The sequence below is a fragment of the Hesperophylax consimilis genome, chromosome 8 (assembly GCF_061612785.1).
Source record: "Hesperophylax consimilis isolate HC1 chromosome 8, BYU_Hcon_1.0, whole genome shotgun sequence".
NCBI lineage: Eukaryota > Metazoa > Arthropoda > Insecta > Trichoptera > Limnephilidae > Hesperophylax > Hesperophylax consimilis.
In genome coordinates this window covers 19,173,702-19,197,390 of record NC_142843.1, presented here as the reverse complement: position 1 = coordinate 19,197,390, position 23,689 = coordinate 19,173,702, and the positions used below count along the sequence as shown (strand labels likewise).

Sequence of the window (23,689 nt, the reverse complement as noted above, 5' to 3'; positions counted from 1 at the left end):
GGGTTCATTGGGTGAGGTATGTTCAAAATGCGCCTGCCCCCTAGCTGCGTGGCGTGCCAGATCGGAGAGCCTGCTTTGGGGAGACCCTTTGACCTCTCAAACTGCTCTTTCGACCCATCTTATTGCGCCGCAGTGGGAGGGATATGTTTATATGTTCGTCACTCCTAGATACACTAATCCCTAGATACCTACCCAGCCCTCATACCTTTTACCTTACCATAACTTTATTTTTTTCCTTTCCTTAAAAAAGACCTTCCCGAAAAGAGAAGGTTAATGTAAAAAAAACAATCAGAAAAATACATTTTTTATCTTTTGTGAAAATGCCTCAATAATGATTTTAAGAGGTATAGAAAGGTTTTTTTTTTCATTATTGTTCACCATTTTTTTCTGGGCTGCTATAAGTGTATTAAATTATTCCGATGTTTCTGATGAAAACTACGATTTTTTAAGCTATTTAAACTATTAACAAATGCTAATTACCAACTCATGTGAAGAGTTTTGCAAAAGTGGTAATCCATTTTACATTTAAATTTATAAATCTATTGAACGAAATATGTCTATATAATTGTACTTACTAGATTCAAAATTTGAAAGTTGACAGATTACTATTCCATATCTTATTTTGCAATAGTTAAGTAAAGCGCCACTAAATAATATTCACCAAGACCAAGGCGTCCAGCCTACAAAGGCCGGCCGCCTCTGAGCCCCACAAGCCCGGACCCGCTGTTCCTGACAGATGTCCGATGCACCCCTTTGATTGATACGTGACATTTCCCCAGAGCCCCATAAATACCAGAATTACTCCTTTCCATTTTTCACCGCCGCCGAGGTATGCCCTGTTTGTGATATTGGAATCTCCGCCCACCGCTGGAAAACAGCGTTTATCATAACGTTCACATAATGCGATAAACATAAAAGCTTTCAGTCTTCCCGCGTCTTGCCTGTGACTTAACGCGCGCCCAGACCATAAATAAACATCAAACTTCCTCGCGGGGAGAGGGGGAGAGATGCAACTCACCCCCAAACAAACTACTCCAGAAACTTCTCCACCCTCTCGCTCTAGCAAACCACCTTGCGCATGCGCCGAGTCACCCCCGAATCGAACAACCAACGAGACAATCTTCCCGTTTCATTCTGTCGCGTTAACTCTCGTATAGCCCCGTCCCTGGGAATGAGGGAGGTAGATGCAGAGAAGCTCGGGCCGGTCGTAAATCACACGCGGTTCCGTTCCAGCTTCATTCCACGCGGAACCGCCGTCGGGGCGGTTGTCTAGTCAAAGTTGTTCCGTAAAGCCCGCGGCGATACAGTATTATTATTATAGCGTACGCGTCGTACGATGTGCCATTGAGTTCGTTTCTTCGCTGTGAGTGGTCAAGAAAAGCCGTAAAAATTGATTTCTACAATATGATCGTCGAGTGTGACAGGCGGCTGAAAAGCGTTTCAGTCAGAAAAAGGTACCGTTATATTTTCATTAACTTTATGTTTTTTTTCTGACAGGCATTTGTTTATTGTTTATAGGCTCTTTGTTTACATTGTGATTATAAATATATTTAACATATAACTTATAGTATGATAAATAGGGTAGACGTTTCATTTTCTCAATTATTTCAGAAATATCGCTCATCATTTCTAGCTTCCTTTTCTAAGTTATTTGTTTTAAAACAAGCAAAATATTTATATGTGACTCCAAAATTGTTTTTTCTCTTGAAATTGTGCTTTACTTTTCTAGATAATTTACTGTTTATGAAGTTTCTTGGTCAAATCTTTCTATTTATGGCATATTATTTTTTTAATTTATAATAATTTTTTCCCAAAAGTCAAACTTCTTGTGCTGAAAAAAAATTATTTTTGGTTAAGAAACTGTAAAATATTTACGTATTTTGTCTTTTTCCCACGTGATATTATAACTCTATTAACATTGTAGTTTTTTTAATAAATCTGTCAAAAATCGTATTTTTGTATATTTTTCACAGAATCCGTTTTAAGAGCGGCATTTTACATAGAAGTTTACTATGAATAGTTTTGGGATTGTTTCTAAACTCCCCACTTATAAAAAAAATAAGCGAATATTTTGTAAAACGCAATTTTTTTTATTAAAAAATAACAAATTTCGAGTTTTTTAAAGGCAATAGAATTATGAATAGAATAGGAAAGAACATCTACCTATTTATTTAATAGAAATTTCTGCTACTAATAATTATGTGTTTTCTAAACAATTTTCCATATTATCTTAAATAAAGAGTGAGAAAACAGAATGAAAATAAAATTTGTATTAGATACAATAATATCATCGAAAGATAGTTTGTTTCAGTCACTTGAGACTGAAAGTTCTGACTACCGCCATCTATCGGAACGCGGACAAAGTAATAATCTTCAACATCACGAAGACCCATTTATACTTTTAAAATTTAAATATTTTCTCAATATCTACTGAAATTCACTGCGAAGAAGAGCAGCATATCTGCTTATTATATTTGGTTCTCGATATTTGTATGAAATACATCCTGCCATTTGTAAAATTAAACTAGTTTTAAGTCTAGCTACAAATTGCCGATTTGCGAGTATTTTTACTTAGTTAGTAGTACTTTACTATATTTTAATTTTTATTTTGTAGTTTAATTTCCTTCTAGGATTTTACAAAAAAAGGAGTAATATTAATTTAAACTAATGCCTAAACGTAAATTTGTGGTATTAGCAAATTGTTCTTTGCAGATTTTTCTGTTAATCATATTTCTTTATTTAAATAAGTTTTTTCAAAGTGTTATTTTCTACATATTATATTGATTTAGTTAGTTTTATAATAGTAAAATTATATAGCTTCGAAGCTTCGGAAAAAGGATTACAAGGATCTGAAAGCATTTACAGTAGGCACAAAGTTAAGAAAGTAACTAAAATAATAATGTTGTATAATATAAAAAAAAAAACATAAATGAAACATCTGAAAAACATAATTGTATTTTTTTAAATAATTAAAATTTAATGTGCATTGGTACCACCGACTACTGCGTAGGTGGTAGATACCTGCTAGTACCCAAGGGCGGAACTTGTGTGCATATTGCATACCTACCTATTTAAAATATATTGTAGGGTTACTTTTTAAAATTACGAATGGTTTTTGTATTAACTCGTAACTATGCGAACAGTAGTTAGCGTAATATTACTCTAACTTGACAGCTCACAACAGTCGCAACTCTCACGCGCTTTGGCGGAATAATAGGTACCTACTCTCAAGCATGGCTACCATCTTAACAGGAATAACTGGACGCGGAACACACAAATAAAATTTACAGATAGTCGAAATGCAAAGTGGTCTCAGTCAAATGATAGGTACAGGAAAAGTTGATTATTAATTATAGGAATCTATGCAATTTTTTAAAAATTAAACTAATGAACATTATTTTTCTTTTGTCCACAGAGATTTGAGTCCGAGATGTCTCTCACGTGAGTCGTCTGGAGCCCCGCGCTGTCCATCCAGTGAGTCGGCGTATTCGGCGCGGGGCCTGGCTGCTCTGCTGCCCGGCTCCCTGCCGCCTCCGGCAGCCATGGCCGCCTACCTCGGGGCTGCTGCGGCCGCAGCCCACCAGGCCCACCAGCGTCTCATGGGCGGCTCCCTCTCCGCTGTTTCTCCACTACTCAGCGGCAGGGGCTCGCCACCTCCCTCCCTGCTGCCCATGCTTACTGGTCGCCTACCGCCTCATCCATCTCCAACTCCTTCGCCGAGGGACGACTCTGATGCTCTTGACTTCAGCACCAAAAGAGATGACGATAAAGACGACGATGTTGAAATGGATGCTGTCAACCTCAGCGGCCCTTCAGAAAACAGTCCTCTTGACTTGTCCGTTGGCTGCCGAAAACGCGGTCCCGGAGATTCATCAACTTCCCCACCAGCGCGGAAGAACTCTCGGCAGTCAGAATACAAACCTGTTGTTTCTCCCTGGACATCACCAGTAGCATCACATTTGCCTTATTTTGCTGCCGCCGTTGCCGCTGCTGGCCTTTCTCCAAAGAACAACAATGTTGCTGATTGGAATGGAAAAGTGAAACATGGTGGCCCGACTCCTGGCGATGCCACAAAAGCTCTTGAGAAAATGAGTGAACTAAGCCGCCTCGGGGGAGAGGAACTGTTCCGCTCTGTGGCCCAAAGTGCAGCCCTTGGCACTAATTTACCGGGTACAGCTGCTGGACGGCACAGCGCTTGGCAATCTCACTGGTTGAACAAAGGAGCCGAACAAGCCAAAGATGTACTCAAATGCGTGTGGTGTAAGAAAAGTTTTTCAACTCTTGCAGATATGACAATTCATATGAAAGAAGCTAAGCACTGCGGTGTCAATGTTCCTGTACCTCCCAGTCAGGCTCAAGATCGCCAAGATCGGCAGGATCGCCAAGATCGCCAGGATCGCCAGGATCGTCAAGATCGTCAAGATCTCCCACCACCGCAAAGAATGCCTCCAACATCTTCTCCATCCGCTTCCTCCAACAGTACTTCTGCTTCAGGGGGATCGGGAAAGCCAAATCAAAATGATCTCAACCTTCTGATTAAAGAGACGATGCCTCTTCCACGAAAGCTTGTTAGAGGTCAAGATGTTTGGTTGGGAAAAGGTGCAGAACAAACACGCCAAATATTGAAATGCATGTGGTGCGGACAAAGTTTCCGATCTCTCGCAGAAATGACTAGTCACATGCAGCAAACTCAGCACTATACTAACATTATTTCTCAAGAACAAATCATTTCTTGGAAATCCTCCGATGATAATAAAACAACTCAAGGCCCTCCTGGAAATGCGCCATCCGGAGTACCAGCAACCGGTACTAGTAGCCACGTGAGTGCAGTACTTACATGCAAAGTTTGCGACCAAGCGTTTAGTTCTCTCAAAGAGTTGAGTAACCACATGGTGAAAAATTCACATTACAAAGAACACATAATGCGATCTATTACTGAAAGCGGTGGACGGCGACGACAAACACGAGAAAAAAGGAAAAAATCTCTTCCAGTGAGAAAACTTTTGGAACTCGAGAGGGCACAGCATGAATTTAAAAATGGAGATGGATCTAATATAGGGCCAGCTAAACCAATTCGAGACATGAGTGCGAGCAGCCGCATTACTTGCGAGAAATGCGGAGATAAAATTGAAACGGCAGTATTTGTCGAACACATAAGACAATGCGTTGGCGGTCCGATCACAAACAGTCAGAGAAACTTGTTGAAAAATGCTCTCATGTCCAACAATATTCTTCCACCAGATAATCCAATGATGGTTGGACACCTTACTCCAACCAATAGAGAAGGCAGGAAGAGTATCAACGATGATGTTCCATCCCCTGGATCTCGTCATCACAGGTCTCCATCTTCCGCTACTGACCTTTCCCCCAACCCAAAAGAAAGCGGCGGTGGAGCAGAAAAAAGTTCTTCCCCGTCAGTTCTAAATGCCATTGAACAGTTGATTGAAAAGAGTTTCGATTCACGATCGAGACATGGTTCAATACCTGGTATTCCCGGTGCCCCGTCACATGCTCCCATTGGATCCAGCATTCTGAAACGCCTTGGCATCGATGAGAGCGTAGATTATACAAAGCCGCTTGTTGATGCGCAAACAATGAATTTATTGAGAAATTACCACCACCATCAGCAAGCCCAGAACTACGGTCGTCGGGAGCGAAGTGGCAGTGAATCTAGTTCTATGTCAGAAAGAGGTAGCAGTAGAGTGGAGTCTCTTACGCCAGATCGAAAAATGGATCCCCCTTCGTACCACATGACTCCGAGAACAACCCCTGAGACCAAACGTGGACAGACTCCACTTTCCGACAGAATGAACTCCCACGACGAGCACAGCATGGAAGTGAGAGTTAAAAAAGAAATAGTAGATGAAGACGATAAGGACGAAGGAATGAATCTTTCTAAAAACACAGTTAATATTAAGAAAGAAATCGAAGATGAAGAAGAAAATAGGTTAAACCGTCCCGGCAGCAGACATGCTGCGGAACATGAAGAGTCGCATTTACCAACAAACTTGATCAAACGCAGGGACAGCAGCGCCAGTCCTCGTCCCCGACCCAGTCCTCAGGGACATCCGCACCATAGTCCTTCCCGGAACAGTGCCAGTCCTGCCAGCGATCGCTCGGCAACTCCTCGAAGCACACCTGGAGCAGATAGAAAGCCTTCGGGAAGCTTGGGCGCCCTTTCCTCTATGTTTGATAGCCTTTCGGGTGGTGCAGCCGGGAACGAGAGTGGTTCAAGCTCCGGTAAGAGGGGAAGTAGTCACCCTTTAGCCGCACTGCAGAAACTTTGCGATAAGACTGAGAATCACCACCCAAATCATAGGAGTGGACAAAATGCATCTAGCGGAGCGGCGAGTGGTTCCACTCCTTCGCCCGCAGCACAAACAGGCCCGACCCCTGGAGCCATTTTAGCATTCAGTTGGGCCTGCAATGACGCTGTCATGACTTCAGACTCCATAATGAAATGTGCATTCTGCGATACGCCATTCATATCGAAGGGAGCTTATCGGCACCATTTGTCGAAAATGCATTTTGTCAAGGATGGAGTGATTCCAGACCCAGTGACCGTAAGGTCGAGCCAGCAAGCGGGCGGGTCTTCCATGTCCCCTAACAACAAGAACGGCGGTGGGCCGAGTGGAGCAAACTCGTCCTCTGCGGGCGGAGCACCCCCGGGGTCCCGCAGCCCTCCGCAGCCGCCAAACTTCGAGGAAAGTCCTCACTCTAAATTCTTAAAGTATACAGAACTAGCTAAGCAGCTGTCCAGCAAGTACGTGTGAATATGTATACAATTTTGTTAATGGTGTAATTATTAGATCGGGCGTTTTTTTCTCGAAGACTCGTTGCGAGTCGCGTAGAATAGGATTTATACATTTGCGATAAATGAATAAAATTCGCGATTCATTCCTGTCTGCTGTATATGTATATTATGTGTACATAGTGTAGGAGTTAGTGTATGTAGTGGAGGCGGGTTTGGGCGGGTGCGGGCAGCGCCCGTACCGCATGTGATGCTACCATATCTCGCTACAGACGACCTATATCCGAGTACGCCATAGTCCTTTAAGCTCTAGGCTAATTCAACTCATGTATAACGATTGACATTGTACTCCCGTGTGAATGTTCAGTATACTAAACTTAATAGTCGTAGGTTTAAGTTTAACGGCATTTCTCCGTCTGTGAGCTAAATAATTTATAAAGTTATCGGCTATGTGGAAGAGACCTAGATTGCGCGATGACAGGTTGTCCAGTTTTATTTGAAGGAACTCCGACACATATTTTATACCATTCTGTATACGCTATTGTGATGTATCATTGGCAGGTTTGCATTTATAGTAAAGTAACGTACTAAACTGGACGGATGTCGGTCTGCAGTCACCGTTGCTTGTCACGTTGTTCCACACGATTGCACTATGCCGTCTTTAGATAGAATAGTTAGTAGCCCTCTCGGCCCAGTCCACCCTCGCCCCCGCTCAGGGCGGCGGGGGAACTGAATTATACTTAGCAGTATACGTGTTAAATTAATAGTCAAAATTATTATTCAGGTTCTTTATAATAATCTAAATTAAATTAAGATTTCGGAAATGTAATTTTGGCAATATTTGGCGGTAAATATGTATTGCTTTCCTCGAATGCGTTTTCCACCCCAGACACCAGAGTCCCTGGCATCTGTACTTGAGAACTTCTGCCTTCCCGCTAGTTTGTGATTAGTCAGACTCTGTAAATGTTTATTGGAATCGACTTATGTTTGTTATTTTCTCATGTATAGTTTAATATTTTATGAATCCGTACGTAGTGATATAATTTAATAAGAATAGGCAGTGATTAGTCAATTGATTAACATTTACGAGACTCGATACTTTTGAAGTATTTTTCTCCCGCGAGATGCCGATATCGAATGAAATTTATTTGTAAATAATGACCTAAGTGATAAGTTTAAACAAGTATACCTATTTCCTTAAAACATGATATTTATTGATAAAATTACACTGTATATCGCGATAAGCAGAAATTTCAGAAATTGTGAAAATTAACAAAACATTCGTATACGTATCCCATAATCTACAATTCTTCCATGAGAATTTTTAATGAAAATAATGTATTTTATCTGAGAGTTACAATAATTATACTATCATTATACGAATATCTTATTACTTGATATTTAAATTCATAAACAATATGACACACAACATGTATACGCTATCCCTGATCAAGACAATTTTGCTCATTCTTGATAATTATAATAATAATTATTGATTTTACCAAATTATCTTATTTAATATTTTGTTGTATATTAAAATGCAAATAAAAGCTCAAAAGAATAATATGTATGTTACAAAGACAAACTGGGGTTTTATTTATTAAATTGTTGAATATATACTCTGTACTCTGACCTACGACACACAAATATTAAAATGAATTCTTCGTTCCAAAAAATTATCAACAATACTTTCGTTTAAGGATAACATCTGTGCATTTTTGTAATAGATAGATGATATTCCTAAATGAAAATAATAAATTTGTTTTTCCATTCACATTAAGGTGGTTTTTTTCAGAATATTGATTAAGAATACATTTTCTCATACTTTTAACGATCACTTGAAAGTACATCTAATATAAGCAAAACCTCGAACAATAACTACCCATGTATTAATATTTATTATTCAAACATAAAAGAAGAAGGATATCTATTAAAGTTATTAACGATCAATTTGCCACTAATTCTAACTGTATTGCAGTTATTGCTACTAATTCTAATTGAAAACAGGTGACTCTTACTCATTTGACATTTTTACGTGAAATAGTTTGTTCTGCCAAGGTGAAATATCACATAGTGACCCATAGAAAATATTTATTTATTTATTTATTTTACGCCTATTAAGGCTTTTACACACATATATATATATATAAAATATTTACGATTTTATGCATGAAAATAGTGCAGGCGACTATTTAAAACAATTGCAGAAAAATAACTATAAAGTCAAAATATCACTGAACTTGATCTACACAGCATGCAGGCACAAAACATAAATCCATTTCTGTTTCAGTTTACAAAATTAGTATGATAATTAAAATATTGTATTATTATTAATGACGTAAAAGAGTCAATAAACCTGTCCATTTATCTTTGACAACTACTAGAATCGAATGGCAGTAATAAAAGATAAAAACGTATAGTGAAAACTGGCAGTCCAATTTGTCTTGGCAAAATAATTAGTGTGATCAAAATTTTTTCTGACTACGATAAATGTCACCTGCACATACATATTATGATGTAGGTAAGTATTACACAAATAACAATTGACAATAATATTGTTACGTTATGAACTAAACTGATTATTGGTCAAAGGATCAAAATATGATATTACTAGCCGGAGAGAGTCGTCAAAGAGCTTTCAAACCAGGAAGTACAAGTAAATTTGGCAAACTGACAGACATACGAACAAGGGTTCATAATGATGGTGTGGAAGTGTCTGCTTTCATATTCGTAAATTGCACCGAAGGTAACGTCACTACAGTGAAGTCCACTGTTTGGCTATTTACAATTCAAGAATTAAACAAAGGTTTGGTTTGGTTTTACTGCACACTGCACACTGCACCATTTTTAAATTTCAATGGTACTGAAGTATTTTCCTAATCTTACAAAATTATTTTGATTATTTAAGACAATATTAACAATTCTTAAATCGAAAATTTAAAACAGAAAAAGATTAGGACATGAAACCAGGATTCGTATCCTGGTTGCATCTAGGTCGTCCTAAATGCGTCCTGGACGCGACATCGTATCTTATTCTGATTTTTCTGTTTCGAATTTTCGTTTTAAGCATGGCTAATATTGACTTATTAAATAATTGTTAAATTAATAATTAAAATATTGAATAATTAAATAATTGCATTTTGAGGTTTTACTCATTAGGTTATTCGAAAAATAAAAATGATTTTAGATTACTTTAAACATGCTAATCTTAATTCATTATTGTTTTCACCAAACACAACCAAATAATATTATGGTAAGAATTCCTAGAAGTATAAAGGTATGATCAGTTGTGGCTATATATTAGAAGGACAATACGTCTTTCAATATAGGGTGTCAAGGAACGTACTTGATTTTCTATGACAAATTAAATGAATTGGTTTGAAATTTGTTTGGAATAAAAAATACAAATGAAATTTTAGATATTTTTTAAAAACTAAAAACTTAAAAAATCAGTAGGTCAATCAGTTAGACAGTTAGGGTGAGGGTGAGTGATTGACTAGTGCCGACATGTGGCGATTTTTATAGTTTTAGAAAAAAAAAATTAAGAAAACATCAAAAAAGTCACCGGATACCAAAATTTCACTAAAATTTTTACTCAAAATAATCTCAAGAATCACTGGTTTAGTACCTAAGTCAAGTGCGTCCCTTAACATGTGTATTAAATATCTTCTGAAATACGAGTATATGTATATATTGTACAGCGAAAAGAATCTAACAGGGCTAGTAGATTCTTCAATAGTGACCAATTGCTACCCCTATACAAATCTCAAGTACGCCCAACAATTGAATTTAGGAGCCACCTCTAGGCTGGAGCCCCAAAATACACTTGATAAACTTACTTGATTCTGTGCAAAGGAGAGCGATCCGTCTAATTGGTTATCCATTGTTAACAGGCCGATTGCCATCTCTGGCCGATTGCTATCTCCATAGACGCAATGTGGGCATGATGAGTCTTTTCTACAAGCATTGATCATCGGTGCATTGGTGAACGTGCGTGAAACACAAGCGGAACACCCGTCGTCATTTGATGTTGGCTTCGTGAGAACGGGCCGCTTCTTCGAAGTTTTTGTGCAAGTCGGCCCGTATGTGGAACGAGCTACCGGCATCTGTTATTCCTCCTTCATATAATCCGGGCCTCTTTTATACCCGCATTAATAAATCACTTCCCCGACCTTACCTTTACCCGCCTGACAACGCTGTCCAACCGGATGGCGACATAGTTCCACTGCCTTTACACTTTACAAACAGGGAAGCTTCTGTGACGAGTAACATACAAAATAAATTTAAAAAATATATCGCCGAATAAAATGAGCATGAGAAAATACATTGCCAGTAAAAGTATTAATGCATTAAATGTCATCGCTAGTACCTACTTATATCAATAAGGCATTGAAAAATAATGAACAAATGATTGTTAGCTAGATGTTGGCTAGGCAAATTCTTACATTACTAAAATAATTTTGACTACTGGTTCGATACCGAAGTAATATTTGACAATTATGTTAGCAACAATTTTTTCGACAAATTAAATGTCAAATTATATCAACCGGTTGATGCAAACCAGATGGATTATGCGCCATTGCCAATATCTAAGAATATTATTTTTCAATTTGTACATTTATTGTCAAAAGAAATATATTTTTTTTATATTTCGAACTAATATTGCGGATGCCTTGGCAAAACAAGGAGCGTCCAACCCTGTTGTTACCCTCGTAAACCACATTCCCTTATCTGACATTTTTTCCATCATCAAAGAAAGATCCCGCAATGTTTGGTCAGAGTATTGGCACATTGCTAGTCAATCCAAGGGAGCCTGCTATGCCTCAATACAAAGGACTATACCATCAAAACCGTGGTTTCAGCAATTCCCTCATTTTTCCAAAAAAGAAATTTCTTCACTCATTCGAATGAGGATCGGTCATTGTTCCGTTCCTTCCCATCTTTTTAAAATTCATGTCCTTGACTCCCCAGATTGTACATTCTGTGGTCTAGAAGTGGGAACTTTAGATCACATATTTTTTGGTTGTCCCTCTCTAAACAAATATCCTCTCTTCTATCAAGCCTTAACTAAAATTGCCTCCCCTCCATTCAACATTTCATCTCTTTTAAGTCTGAACTCGACTCCAATTTTCATTATAATTTTGAAATTTGCCTATTTAAATAAAATTAATATTTAAATTCAACTTTCAATACACCTTTCTCAATAATTTTAAATGATGGCCAAGAACACCCTTGAAGGGTGAAAGCCAGAAATAATGGAAAAAAAAACTAAACCAAATTCGAGCTGTTATGGGTTTTATTTTTAGTGGGTTTACGCCTAGCTTATTATTACAAAAATTCACGGGATGTTACAATTGAAGGATTTGTGAAGCTGAAAGTATTAAAAAGGATCATTTCCTTTTAATAGAAGACATTTACCTTTCGAATGTTAGTAAACTTGAAAAATTACGACATTTATCCAATGACATTATAAAAATTCAAGACAAATTATATTTACACTAACTGAACAAAAAAATGTATCGCCTAATTATGAAAAATATACCCATTTCAAGAATACTTATTAATAAATGTTGTAGTTCATTTTATTAGAAATAACCCAAACTAAGCAAATGTCCGAATCATGGTTGTAATATAATACAAATAAGAACAATATAGTAACAATGCATTAAACAATGACAAATAATATAAAAACAGTATTAATTATTATTGCACATCGCCGTTCCATTATTTGAGTGACATTGTGACATTTATTGGTGGCTGATGAATTTTATTGCCTCGGTGTCGATAGACAAATCCGGAAATGTCATGTTGGATAACAGTATACTCCAAGAAGCCCAGTCATCTTTTTATTTTTTTTATTTTTTTATTTATTTATTTAACGCCCAGAGGGCTTTTACATTGTTGGTAGTATAATTTTAATTTGACAAATACTTTCAAACATAAAAAATAAGAATAAAATTACATTTGATAAAAGCTATGCAACAAGTCATACAAACACAAGAAACAAAAACAGAAAATTACAGCTATTTGTTGGTTTACATGATGTGTTTAGGAGTATTGTTGAAATAAATGTTTTAAATGATCCACAAAACTTGCCAAGTTGGTATTGAATATGTCAACATCACCCAAGTAATGATTTCCCATGGTGTGAAGTCGTTGTATCGGAGAGTGGGCAATGTAGTTACGCTTATGTGTGCTGCTGTAGAATATTGTATTTTGTCGTGTTGTTACTGTGGGTGTATGTATGTTTATAAGTTGCAGGAGTTCACAGCAGTCGAATTTTGAGTTAAGTATTTTGAATAAGAACGTTAAATCGTTTATTTTACGTCTATCTTCTAATGTATGTATTTTTAGAGTATTTAGTAAGAAATTGTATTTTAAGTCTTCGACAGGGATATTTAATTTAAAATTTATAAAACGTAGAAATTTTTTTTGTATTCGCTCAATGTTGTTAATGTGAATTTTATAAGATGGAGACCAAACTACTGAGTTATATTCAATTAGACTTCTTACTAGAGATACATATAATAGTTTAATGGCTTGCAAAGAATTAAAGTTTTTAGTTGTTCTTAATACGAAGCCTAGTGTTTTCATACCTTTGTTCACAATTTGATGGATATGATTGGTGAAACTTAGTTTTTCATCCAAAATAATTCCAAGATCTCTCATTTCCGTGACTCTTTCTAAAGCTATGTTATTGATGGAATATTCGAATAAAACAGGATTTTTGTTTCTGAAGAAAGTCAAGGTTTTGCACTTTACTACATTTAAAAATAAATTATTTTGAACGCACCAATCTCTAAACTTACTAATATTTGACTGTAGTATATGGCAATGATTTATATCAGTTATTTTCTTGTATAGTTTGACGTCATCTGCAAAGAGCAATACCTCGACATCGTTGAAGCAATTGGTTATATCATTGATGAAAATGAGGAACAAAACCGGGCCAAGGTGACTACCTTGCGGTAGGCCACTGGTAGCCCGGAAAGCTTTCGACATCCAAGATTTTATTTTAACGAACAGTTTACGATTTGACAAATAGCTACTAAACCATTTTAGCATGTTATCCCTTATTCCTAGAGCAAATAGTTTTTGGATTAGTAGTTTATGGGATACTTTGTCGAATGCCTTCGAAAAGTCTGTATATATACAGTCGACTTGTTTATTTTCTGCAAATGATTGTATAATGAAGTTTTGAAATACCGTTAAGTTAGTTGCGGTGGATCTTCCTTTGATAAAACCGTGCTGTTTTTGATTAATTAATTTTATTAATTTGGGATAGATTTCATCAAGGACCAATGATTCAAAAAGCTTTGGCAGTACTGACTGTATACAAATGGGGCGATAATTAGCTATGTCAGTATCGTCTCCTTTTTTGTAGATCGGTGTAATGAAGCTAGATTTCCAGCGGTCTGGAAAATGTCCAAGGGACAAGAGACGGTTAAATAGTAATGTAAGTGGTTTAGATAATGTATTAGAGCATGTTTTGAGGAATATTGGTGGAATGTTGTCTGGGCCAGCGGATTTGTCAGTGTCTAAGGAAAGTAATTTTTGTTCGCAACACTTTTGTCTGATTTGGCAGTTTGTTAAGTTTGTGGTCATATTAAATTTGTATTCGGGTATTTTATCATCTGGAGTGTCTTCATCATATACATTTTTGAAGAAGTCCGAAAAAAGGTTTACAATATCCTGTGTGTTGTTTGCACTGATTCCATTCATATGCATTATTGGCGGGTAGTCTGTGTTTTCATTGTTCATTTTTTTAAGAAATTTCCAAAGGTTTTTGGATTTAAAGACAGTGTCCTCGACAGAGGTTATGTACATTTTGTAACATTGTTTGGAAAGATCTTTACATTTTTTCCTAGTTTCGCTAAAGATTATATAATCATTTATGGATTTACTTTGTTTGAATTTTTTGTGTTGACTCTTTTTTTGCTGAAGAGAGGCTGTAAGCTCTGATGAAAACCAAACCGGGTAGGTATAGCTTCTTGGTGTTTAAAAAGGTACATAGGATTTAATAGTATTAGAAAAATATAAATAAAGTTTATCTAACGATTCATCAACGCTTTCATCGGATAAAAAAGACCAGTCTGTATTTGAGAAATGGGAGTTAATTGAGTCGAAGTCGGCTCGTTTAAAGTTTAGGACGCTTTGTGAAGGTTTCCTTTCATTATCACATATCATATTTAATTTAATGTATAGGGGAGGATGATGATTATCTATAGGTAGAAGTGGATCATTTGAGAGTTCAACAGACATTTTAGGATAGTTTGATAAAGCTAAGTCTAATAAGCGATTGTTACTGTTATATATAAAATTATGTTGATGAAAGTTTAGAAAGTTTACCATGTCCAAAATTTCACGTGCACGATCGTTTTCACTTTCGTTTATGATGAGACCACAGTTATTTGCTTTCCATATTAAGTTTGGTAAGTTATAATCCCCAAGAATAACAATTTTCGAGTCAGGATATTTTGATGAAATTGTTTCGATGTCTTGACAGTGGTTTCTATATGACTGAGGGTCAGAAAGTGGTGCTAGATAGGCCGTTCCAAATATAATTTTCTCGAGAGGAGTCGTTATTTGCACAAAAATATGTTCGATGTTATTGTGTTTCGTGGTTAATTTTCTTGCTGACAACTTCTGTTTTATTGCAATTAAAACTCCTCCACCTCTTGACTTGGAACTTGATCTGACGTTTCTGTCGCAACGAAATACTTTGTAGTTAGTAAGACCGAGTTCAGTCGATTTGATTTCCGAGTTTAGCCAGGTTTCCGTAAGTATAATGATGTCATGATGATGAGAAGGTAGAGCTGCTTGTAGGTCATCGAGTTTTGATCGCAGTCCGCGGATGTTTTGATAATAGATTTTTATGGTTCTGGTTCGGTTAGGTGGGATTTCTTGAATATTTTTGTAACTTCCTAGTTTTTTGGTCGATTCGGCACGATTCGGGGGGTGGAGTTAATGTATTTTATGGTGACATCTTCACCATTTTCTTTCCTTTTTTCCAGCTGAACTCTCAGATCGCTCAGAAATTTTTGTTGCGCCGGTGTTGAGTCGGGGTAAATTCTGACATTGTTCTTGAGAAGACTTCGTTTGCTTAGAATATTTCTGGATTGTGTTGAATTTTGTAGTTCTATTTTTATTGGTCTAGGCTTGTCATTTAATAATTTTCCAACCCTATAAAATTTAGAAATATTTTCATTTGCTGAATTGTCGATTTCACCGATTATACTGGTGACAGCTGCCTGGTCATCCAAGATCCTGCCAGCTTCTGTCGTTTTAATGCTTTCGGGCACATTGCAAATAATAATATTTTTAGATCGCACTTGTTGTTCATTCATTTCCGAAATTGCCTCGCAAATATTAAAGTTGTTTTGCAAAGGATTTGCTCTAATATCCTTGTATGCACGCAGTTCACCTTCTAAATTAGCAGTTTTGGATGCTACAACTGAAGACATGGTACTTATGGCACTTAAAATTTCACATGCAATTGGGGAAATTTTAGAGATTTGATCCTTATTAAATTTGTTGGCCGGATCAAAAAGTACTTTATTTAAGGCATTGACAGCTATTTCTGCTTTGGAGATGAAATTTTGCACATCCATTGTGAAACGTTTAAAAATTCACTATTCACTGCTTATCACTGTTGGGAGTCGATGATTTATTTTTGCTTTTGTTGACACAGTACACAAGTTCTTCCAATGCTAAATACTGCTATGTTAGTAAATAAGTGCTGCTTGTTAATATTCGATAGTATTTATGTGTAATAATTCACTGTAATTAGTTTAAATGTTTAATTTTGACAGGAGTAGATCAAAATATGTTTGTACTGTCAAAAGAGTATTGTTGTAGTTGTTGTAGTATCTTCGTATACTTACATCCTATAATTTGCATATGGACTGGCCGCTAAAGTATGTCCACTGGACCTAGTTTAGTGAGACTAAACTCGTTGTGTTAGCGACGTATCTTTACTCAACTAATTCATCTAAGCATTTGAACAAATACGCATTACGAATAAATAATTATTAAATCATGAAATAATTTTGCTACCTATTTTATCGCGAGTCTGATAGGGTAAGTAGTTCCAATTTTTTATTAAGAGTTTATTAAACTTTAATAACGTTACGCAATACCCATCCACCAACACAACAGCACCAACAACCGACACCAGTATGTTTAAAATAGAGTCGTTTTACAAAAACGCATTCGATAGATTATCAAAATGATCGTACATATTTACAAAATATATCATGAAGAAATGTGTGCAACAAAAACTCAGTAACGGTGTGCTCCAGCTCAATGCGATTTATTGAGATTTGTGAAGTATAAATTGTGAGGCACAAAGAACGCCGTTCTATTTATATAAAGAATAAATAGAGTTAAATTCAAAGAATTTAAAATGATTCCCACTTTATGAATAATAGGAATCTAGTAAATTAAAAAAGTTTTTTACTGTATCTAATTTAAATTTTCAACCTAGTTGCTCCATCACTTGAGTCGACTAGTAGCCAATTTCAAAGAAATGTATTTTTGATTGACTGAGGATTGAATCTTCCTCCCCAGGAATGGCCCTTAAACTGATGTGAACTTTTTAAAATAAAAATACTTGGATTGACTGAGGAATGAACTTTCCTCCCAGGGACTGTAGTCAACCATGCTAACAACTGAGTCAAATCCAGATTGGCTAGGTTCGTCATTTTTTTCGTATATTAACTGTAGTAATGTCATCCGATTTCAGAGAAATGCACGGAGAAATAACGAGTATTTTTATTTTTAGTAAATAACGAATCACGATGTGGGAACGCATGTTCATGAAAAATTGAATATTTTCGCATTACGTGTTGATATATTATCAAGACAGATGTACGTGTCTCGATGCTTATTAGTATATTATATCAATAATCTTTTTTCTATGTGCCCTTAGTAGCTGCTTGACTTATTTTTCTGCACTTCATAGTTTCGTATTTTTTGTAAGACTTGCCGATACTGCCTTTATATCCAATGGATCTTAAGACGATCCACTGCGTCGTGTAATATTTTAAATTGAGCCGCTATCAATAACAACCCTTACGTAGATGGCGATAACGTTTAAATTCCCGCTTAACACCATCCGCCTGTTTTGATTTATGCAAGAAAAAAACATTGCCAAAAAGTGCCTTTTATTTTATTTTGTGGATGTTCAGGCATAAATATTTATTTTCTTTTCGATCATTTTATAAATAACTTAATTTTCCACATTATCCAATAAAATCATAACCGAAAATGAGTTCAAAAGTAGGAGATTTTGAACTTTAAAGCAGTTTTCATAGGCCTTATACATTATTTTTTCTGGGCTTATAAAGAGACTTATCTAAAAATTACTCGATTATTTCAAAGGCCAAGATGTATTCTACTCGCAGTTTTTAATTAAAGAATCTGAAACATTTCTAGGCGACCAAATTTTCAAACCAAAAACACATGATTTTGCATTACTACGTATGGCATCGCCTTAATATGCAAGCAGTGTTATTTTATCTAATATAATATGTTTGGGCTTGGAAGATGTCGCTAAGCTTCAAAACATTTCGAGTGAGTGACATCCTTGTGGACTTCTCCACTTAATTGACGTCTACATCTCCAGTATAAACTTAGCTTAATTATATTTCAACTAGTTCAAAAGTTGACATAAGATATTGCCGCCAGTCAGCGTTTGTGAATCACTACAGAGGTGATTGGTGATTTGTGACCGTCCAGAATTTGGACGATTTAGCCATATTATGGATATAGATATATTGTAAAAATTGGGGTAAAGTGCGCTAATTTTGAGGGGTGATTCTACATGACTTGAGAAGTAAAAATGATTTTTTTTTAAATTCAAATGTTTTATTCAAATTTTATATTTAATGACAGTTGAATTGTTTGATCATGTAGAATCACCTGCATCGAAGTACCTGCATACTTTCTAACCGAAACGGCTGGCGGCCTCCGTGATTGAGGAGAAAGGCTCTTCGAATCTATTATTCGAATTAATTCTACAATTAATTCGAATAATAGAAAACCCAAAAGACCGACTAATTTCTTGCATCAGATTCCAGTGTGGAAGATACTCCCATTTTCCCTTGTGTAAGACCACCATTCAAATTTGAAATGTTGCTTGAATTGGCTTTAGCCGTGTTTGGTGAATAGATCTGAAAACTGAAAACCCAGGTACTTCCCCACTTTTCTCGTCCCCATCTTCTTCCTCTCCCACTACCTTCAGCCTCACATCATACCCCAATTGGGGATGCCATAGTCTCACTGGCTCCAAACGGTTGGGAACATTTTGAACTCTTGTCAGGTATTCACATAATAAAAAAATCAATTCGGGATTAAAAAAATCATAGTAGAGAAATGTTAAGAATGGTTCTAATAAAAAAAAATTGGAACAACTTTTGCAGTAGAACCATTATTCCGTTGATTATTACTAAACTACTTGAAAAAAATGTATTGTTAGTATTGACAATAATGTTCAAACCAGAAACATTTTTTTTTTTTTTTTTAAAAAAGAAAGACAAACATTCCCAGGTTACGAATAACCCAACAATGTTTGAAAATCTCCTACTACCACCACAGAAAGCCGAAAATGTTGCTTGTGTTGTGATGGAGGACTTAGCCAGCCGAGGAATCGAACACGCGACGCTCGGGTGAGACCCAAGCGCTATGCCCACTCTACCACTGACCGGTCGAATTTATTTCAGTTATGCACACAATAATAATATATTATGTATTTATATAAGGTATATATATTTTTCGATATTTAGCTTGTTTTGCGTCAGCCATCTGGTTAGAGATCTAATACATTTAGTTTTGGCAAGTATGCAAATATATCACTAAACACAATATTTATTACAGGGTCCCCTTGTCCCCATACATCTCAGCTCGCATCTCGTCCTAGATGCTGAGACTGTTCTCACTTCACTCAAAATGTCAAATCACCGGTGTTGAGAGGCACCCGACCCATATGAATCAGTGTCACCATAAATACGAAGCCATAAATCGGCGGCCGGCCGCGGAGAAAAAACACATTTTTGCAATTCAAATTTGGCGCGAATGCCAAATCGATTTTTCAAAATATCACTCCGGTGACGCGAACCTGACACTGACGTATAAGGCGCACTTCTCTTCTTCGTTCTGGGGTGGCTCCAGACCCCAGACCCCAAGCTTCAGGGACGGGGGAGGGAGATGGGGAGGATGAGTACCCCAAACACTTGTTGAGGCCGCCGAGTATAATGTAATCGTTCAATATTCGGATGTACCGACTGATGGTGTTTCGTGAAATTGATGAACTGACTAATGGTGCTTGAAAATCTGCCTCTAATGTGGAGACGAATAGTTGTTGGAAGTTTGTTATTGTTTGGTGGTTTGATAAAGAGCAGGAATAATACCCACCAGCAAGAATATATTTTCAGTTTTAGAAAATTAATAGTTAGTTGTTTGATCGACCGTCACATTTGGAACCGTCACGATCACCACCATTTTGATTTTTGGGATATTGACCTGGTCACTCCACTCGATACTCGTTCCGGCAGTGGATTGTTATTTTTTTTTTAAATTTGGGTTATTTGATCAGCCATTCAAACACAGCGAGCATAAAACAATTACTGAACAGGCCAAAAATGCAAAACTTTGATTCTGATCGTCGATTTGTGAAATGTGACGGTCTTTGAAACAACTGTTCCTAAATCAGTGTCTGATTGTGTTGATTTTTTTTTAATGTTGCCAATAAAAACAATCGGAAATATTACAGAAATGTCACATATTTTCTTCTGAGCCATAAACATTCAAGTTAAGTAGATTGACGTGGCCTCCTATACACAATAACAGGAGATATAATCGTATCTGTCCCTCACCGCCCACGCGTGGGATTACAAATAATGTTTCAGTCTCTCATTGGTGGTCTCTTGTTAGAGCATGATACTCGTATAAGAAATAGGTTTCTCAGTCTTTGTAAGTTCATTCTCGTGACAAGTAGAAATAATGTTCTTTGATGGAAACACAATCAGAATAGGAACAGTACACTTACATAAAGTGTTAGTTGTTATTACCCAGCTTTACCGCCAGTATCTATGTATGTCCATTTTCAAAAAATAAATTTTTGAACAAACCGTATGATTATTACTGTCTTATTGTATTTACAAATACACGGTTTCTAGTTCCATAGCACGAAAGAATTGATGTGTTAAGACTGGCTGAAAACAGTTATGATGATCTGAACATTCATGACTGAAAAGCTCTTGAAATTTCATGTCGCCATAGCTATATCTACTCTAGAGTTTTTATTATATTATACGGCTTCGGAAAACAGAGAGGTACAGTGGCGTGCAGTCCATAAAAGCTAGAAAGCTGTGATAAACCTTTAGAAAAACCAATAAAATGAAATAAAAAAGGCGACACGTTTTTTTATGTCAAAACAGTTCTACATTGATAATTAACAATTTGTTTTTTTAGTTGCAAACTGATTTATAACAGTATATTTGCTTACTAAACCAAGTATATTTGCGGGACGCAAAGAATTACATCCCCACATTGATCACTAAGAGCTGTGAAATTGTAACTATATATAATATTATATTACCTACATTGTAAAATATTTGTTTAGAAATTAGGGGCATAATGTTATTCCTCCACTGCCCGTGATACTAGAATCATAGGGCATAGTATTTTACTTTCGCTAAAAGAACTTTTCGCGAATACAATGTTAGATACTTTATAACACAGCTGTATTTCCACTGGCTATTGGACAGTACACAAATTATTCTAAATATAACTGAGACACAAAGTTTTGGGTCCATCAACCAAGACAAATCAAACATTAATGATTTTATTATAACCTGTTTATAAGTATGTGTTTCCAAAGGTCCAACACTGGTTGTCTTTTATTTTAAATACAATATTGCGGTATTATGTTTGTTGTATGCTGCTTATGTTGCAATGTTATGTTATGTTATGTTAAAATGCGCCTGCTTTCAACACAAGATTTCCTATTGAGATAGGCACAGTACATCACCGAGGGTAAATAATTATTTTAAAAAAAATGGAAGAAGGTTTTAAATTATTTAATTTAATTTTTTTTTTACTTATTTTACAATTTAAACCTGCTAAACTGCTTTTGCAGTTGTTCAGCAGGTACATGCAGACAACACTTCGTACAAAGACATGGTTAAGTTAATATAACAGAATAGAAAAAATAAAAATAAAGTTTGCAATTGTAAAAACATATTGAAAAATGATTTTTTCGGTGCCGCCATAATTGTGGAAGAAAAAATGAATTAACAAATCTTTGACTGAAGAAATTGAATACCTAAATAATATTATCTCGTTTTAACAAATGTATGTACGTATTATTAAACTATTCCTTTCCTATCGTGTTTTAATATTGAGTAATTATATTATTTATTATTTTAGTACCCAATGGTTTCAAATACGCCGTAGGATTTCAATTATTTTTAAATTGTCGTGTAATTGAAATATTTTGCAGTACACAAGACAATATTTCGATGTATTTAATACCTAATTTTTCTTGACGCCTACAAAATTTTAACAAAAAATAATAATAATATTCTGAGCATCTTCAAAACAAGACAAATTTAATGATTTTGAAGTAAGTGATTTATAATAAATAGTCGTACCCCGCCACGCGTTTTGTGGCTTAGTCTATCTATGCAGATTCAGAAACAATAGCGCGTTCTACTTTTACGTCCAACAGATGGCGCTGTTTTTAAAAAAAATCATGTTTATACCTGTCACAGAAATGACATCTATATAATATAGGCATATAAAACTCACACGTATTCGAATGCAATGTTCTGTCAAAATTTGAAAGGAATCGGTGAAGAACTATCTGGGATTTAAGATTTTTTACAAAACGAACATTTACATTTTTATTTATATATATATATATATATATATATTTAAACTATCGTAAATAAGTTATTGTAAAAATAATACATCAGGTCATTATAGAAGTATACATTCAATACAGTGAAATCTATACATTCGAGACAGCGGCTAATACACAATTTTATTTTTGATATTTCCTGCTTCTACTTGAGTGACATGCATCAATCAAAGATAAAGGTCACCGTTGCCATTGACATGGCTATCGATCAGCAAAATACCGACCAATCTCAGTGGGGACAAATTTGGTCAAATTTCTTACGAATTCACAATAATATATCGGTAATAAATGTGACGAACGCGCTCCCATCACACGAAACAAATTCGTTTTCCATAAAGCAAATTCCCAGTCTGTCCAGAAGTTATCAGAAAGGAAAATTTCTTTTGATTTGATTTCATAAATCAGGAGCACATGGCCTCACTCTGGGAAAGGTATCCGCTCGTGTCCAGCACATCTCACGAGTAAATAATTTGGCTTATAAACTATAATAAGTGGATTTATGCTTTACGTCGGGGTGTCATTTGTCTAGTGACGGAAGAGGAGGGGGCAGGAATTCGTCGGAGCTTTCTAAGCTTTCAGCACATATCACGTGAGCAGTGATTTAGAATTCATGTGTGAGAATTCGTAATGAAACTAATATTTCAAACCGATTTTTTGTTCTTTTTAAATTGTAAAAATTTGGTTCGTGGGTAGTGAAAAGATTTTAAAGTGATGAATTGGTTAAAATAGCGGAAATCTGTTTTTATAAAAGTGAAAATTTATATAAATTAAAAGCGCACCTGGTATTATTTGAGATTTTGATGGCCAAAAGTATTATAGTGATTTGTTTTTGGGATATTATGCCCTACTGCGCTACCTCCTTCTTTAGCCACACATCTGCCCTGATGATAGACACTGCAATGCTGTCCGAAACGATGGCTATTGAAGAAAGTTACGCAACACGGCATAATACCCCACAAACAAATCACTATAAAAGCGCACCTGTTTATTAATGAAAGGTAGCTACACAAAGCTCG

At 36.0% G+C, this 23,689-nt stretch overlaps 1 protein-coding gene across 4 annotated transcripts in view; it reads left to right on the top strand.

The window, feature by feature from the left end:
- The window catches only part of LOC149421681 (protein tiptop-like), a 480,936-nt gene extending 472,684 nt beyond the window's left edge, over positions 1 to 8,252 (top strand). For 3 of the 4 annotated variants that reach the window (XM_089635010.1, XM_089635007.1, XM_089635008.1), the window contains one exon: positions 3,416 to 8,252. In XM_089635010.1, coding sequence (XP_089491136.1) covers positions 3,416 to 6,773 — 3,358 coding nt within the window. In that variant the 3' untranslated portion in view covers positions 6,774 to 8,252. Of the gene's footprint in view, positions 1 to 1,259; positions 1,455 to 3,415 lie in introns of those variants that run through there. The other variant, XM_089635011.1, reaches the window with a different exon arrangement.
- The last annotated feature ends 15,437 nt before the right edge of the window (positions 8,253 to 23,689 follow it).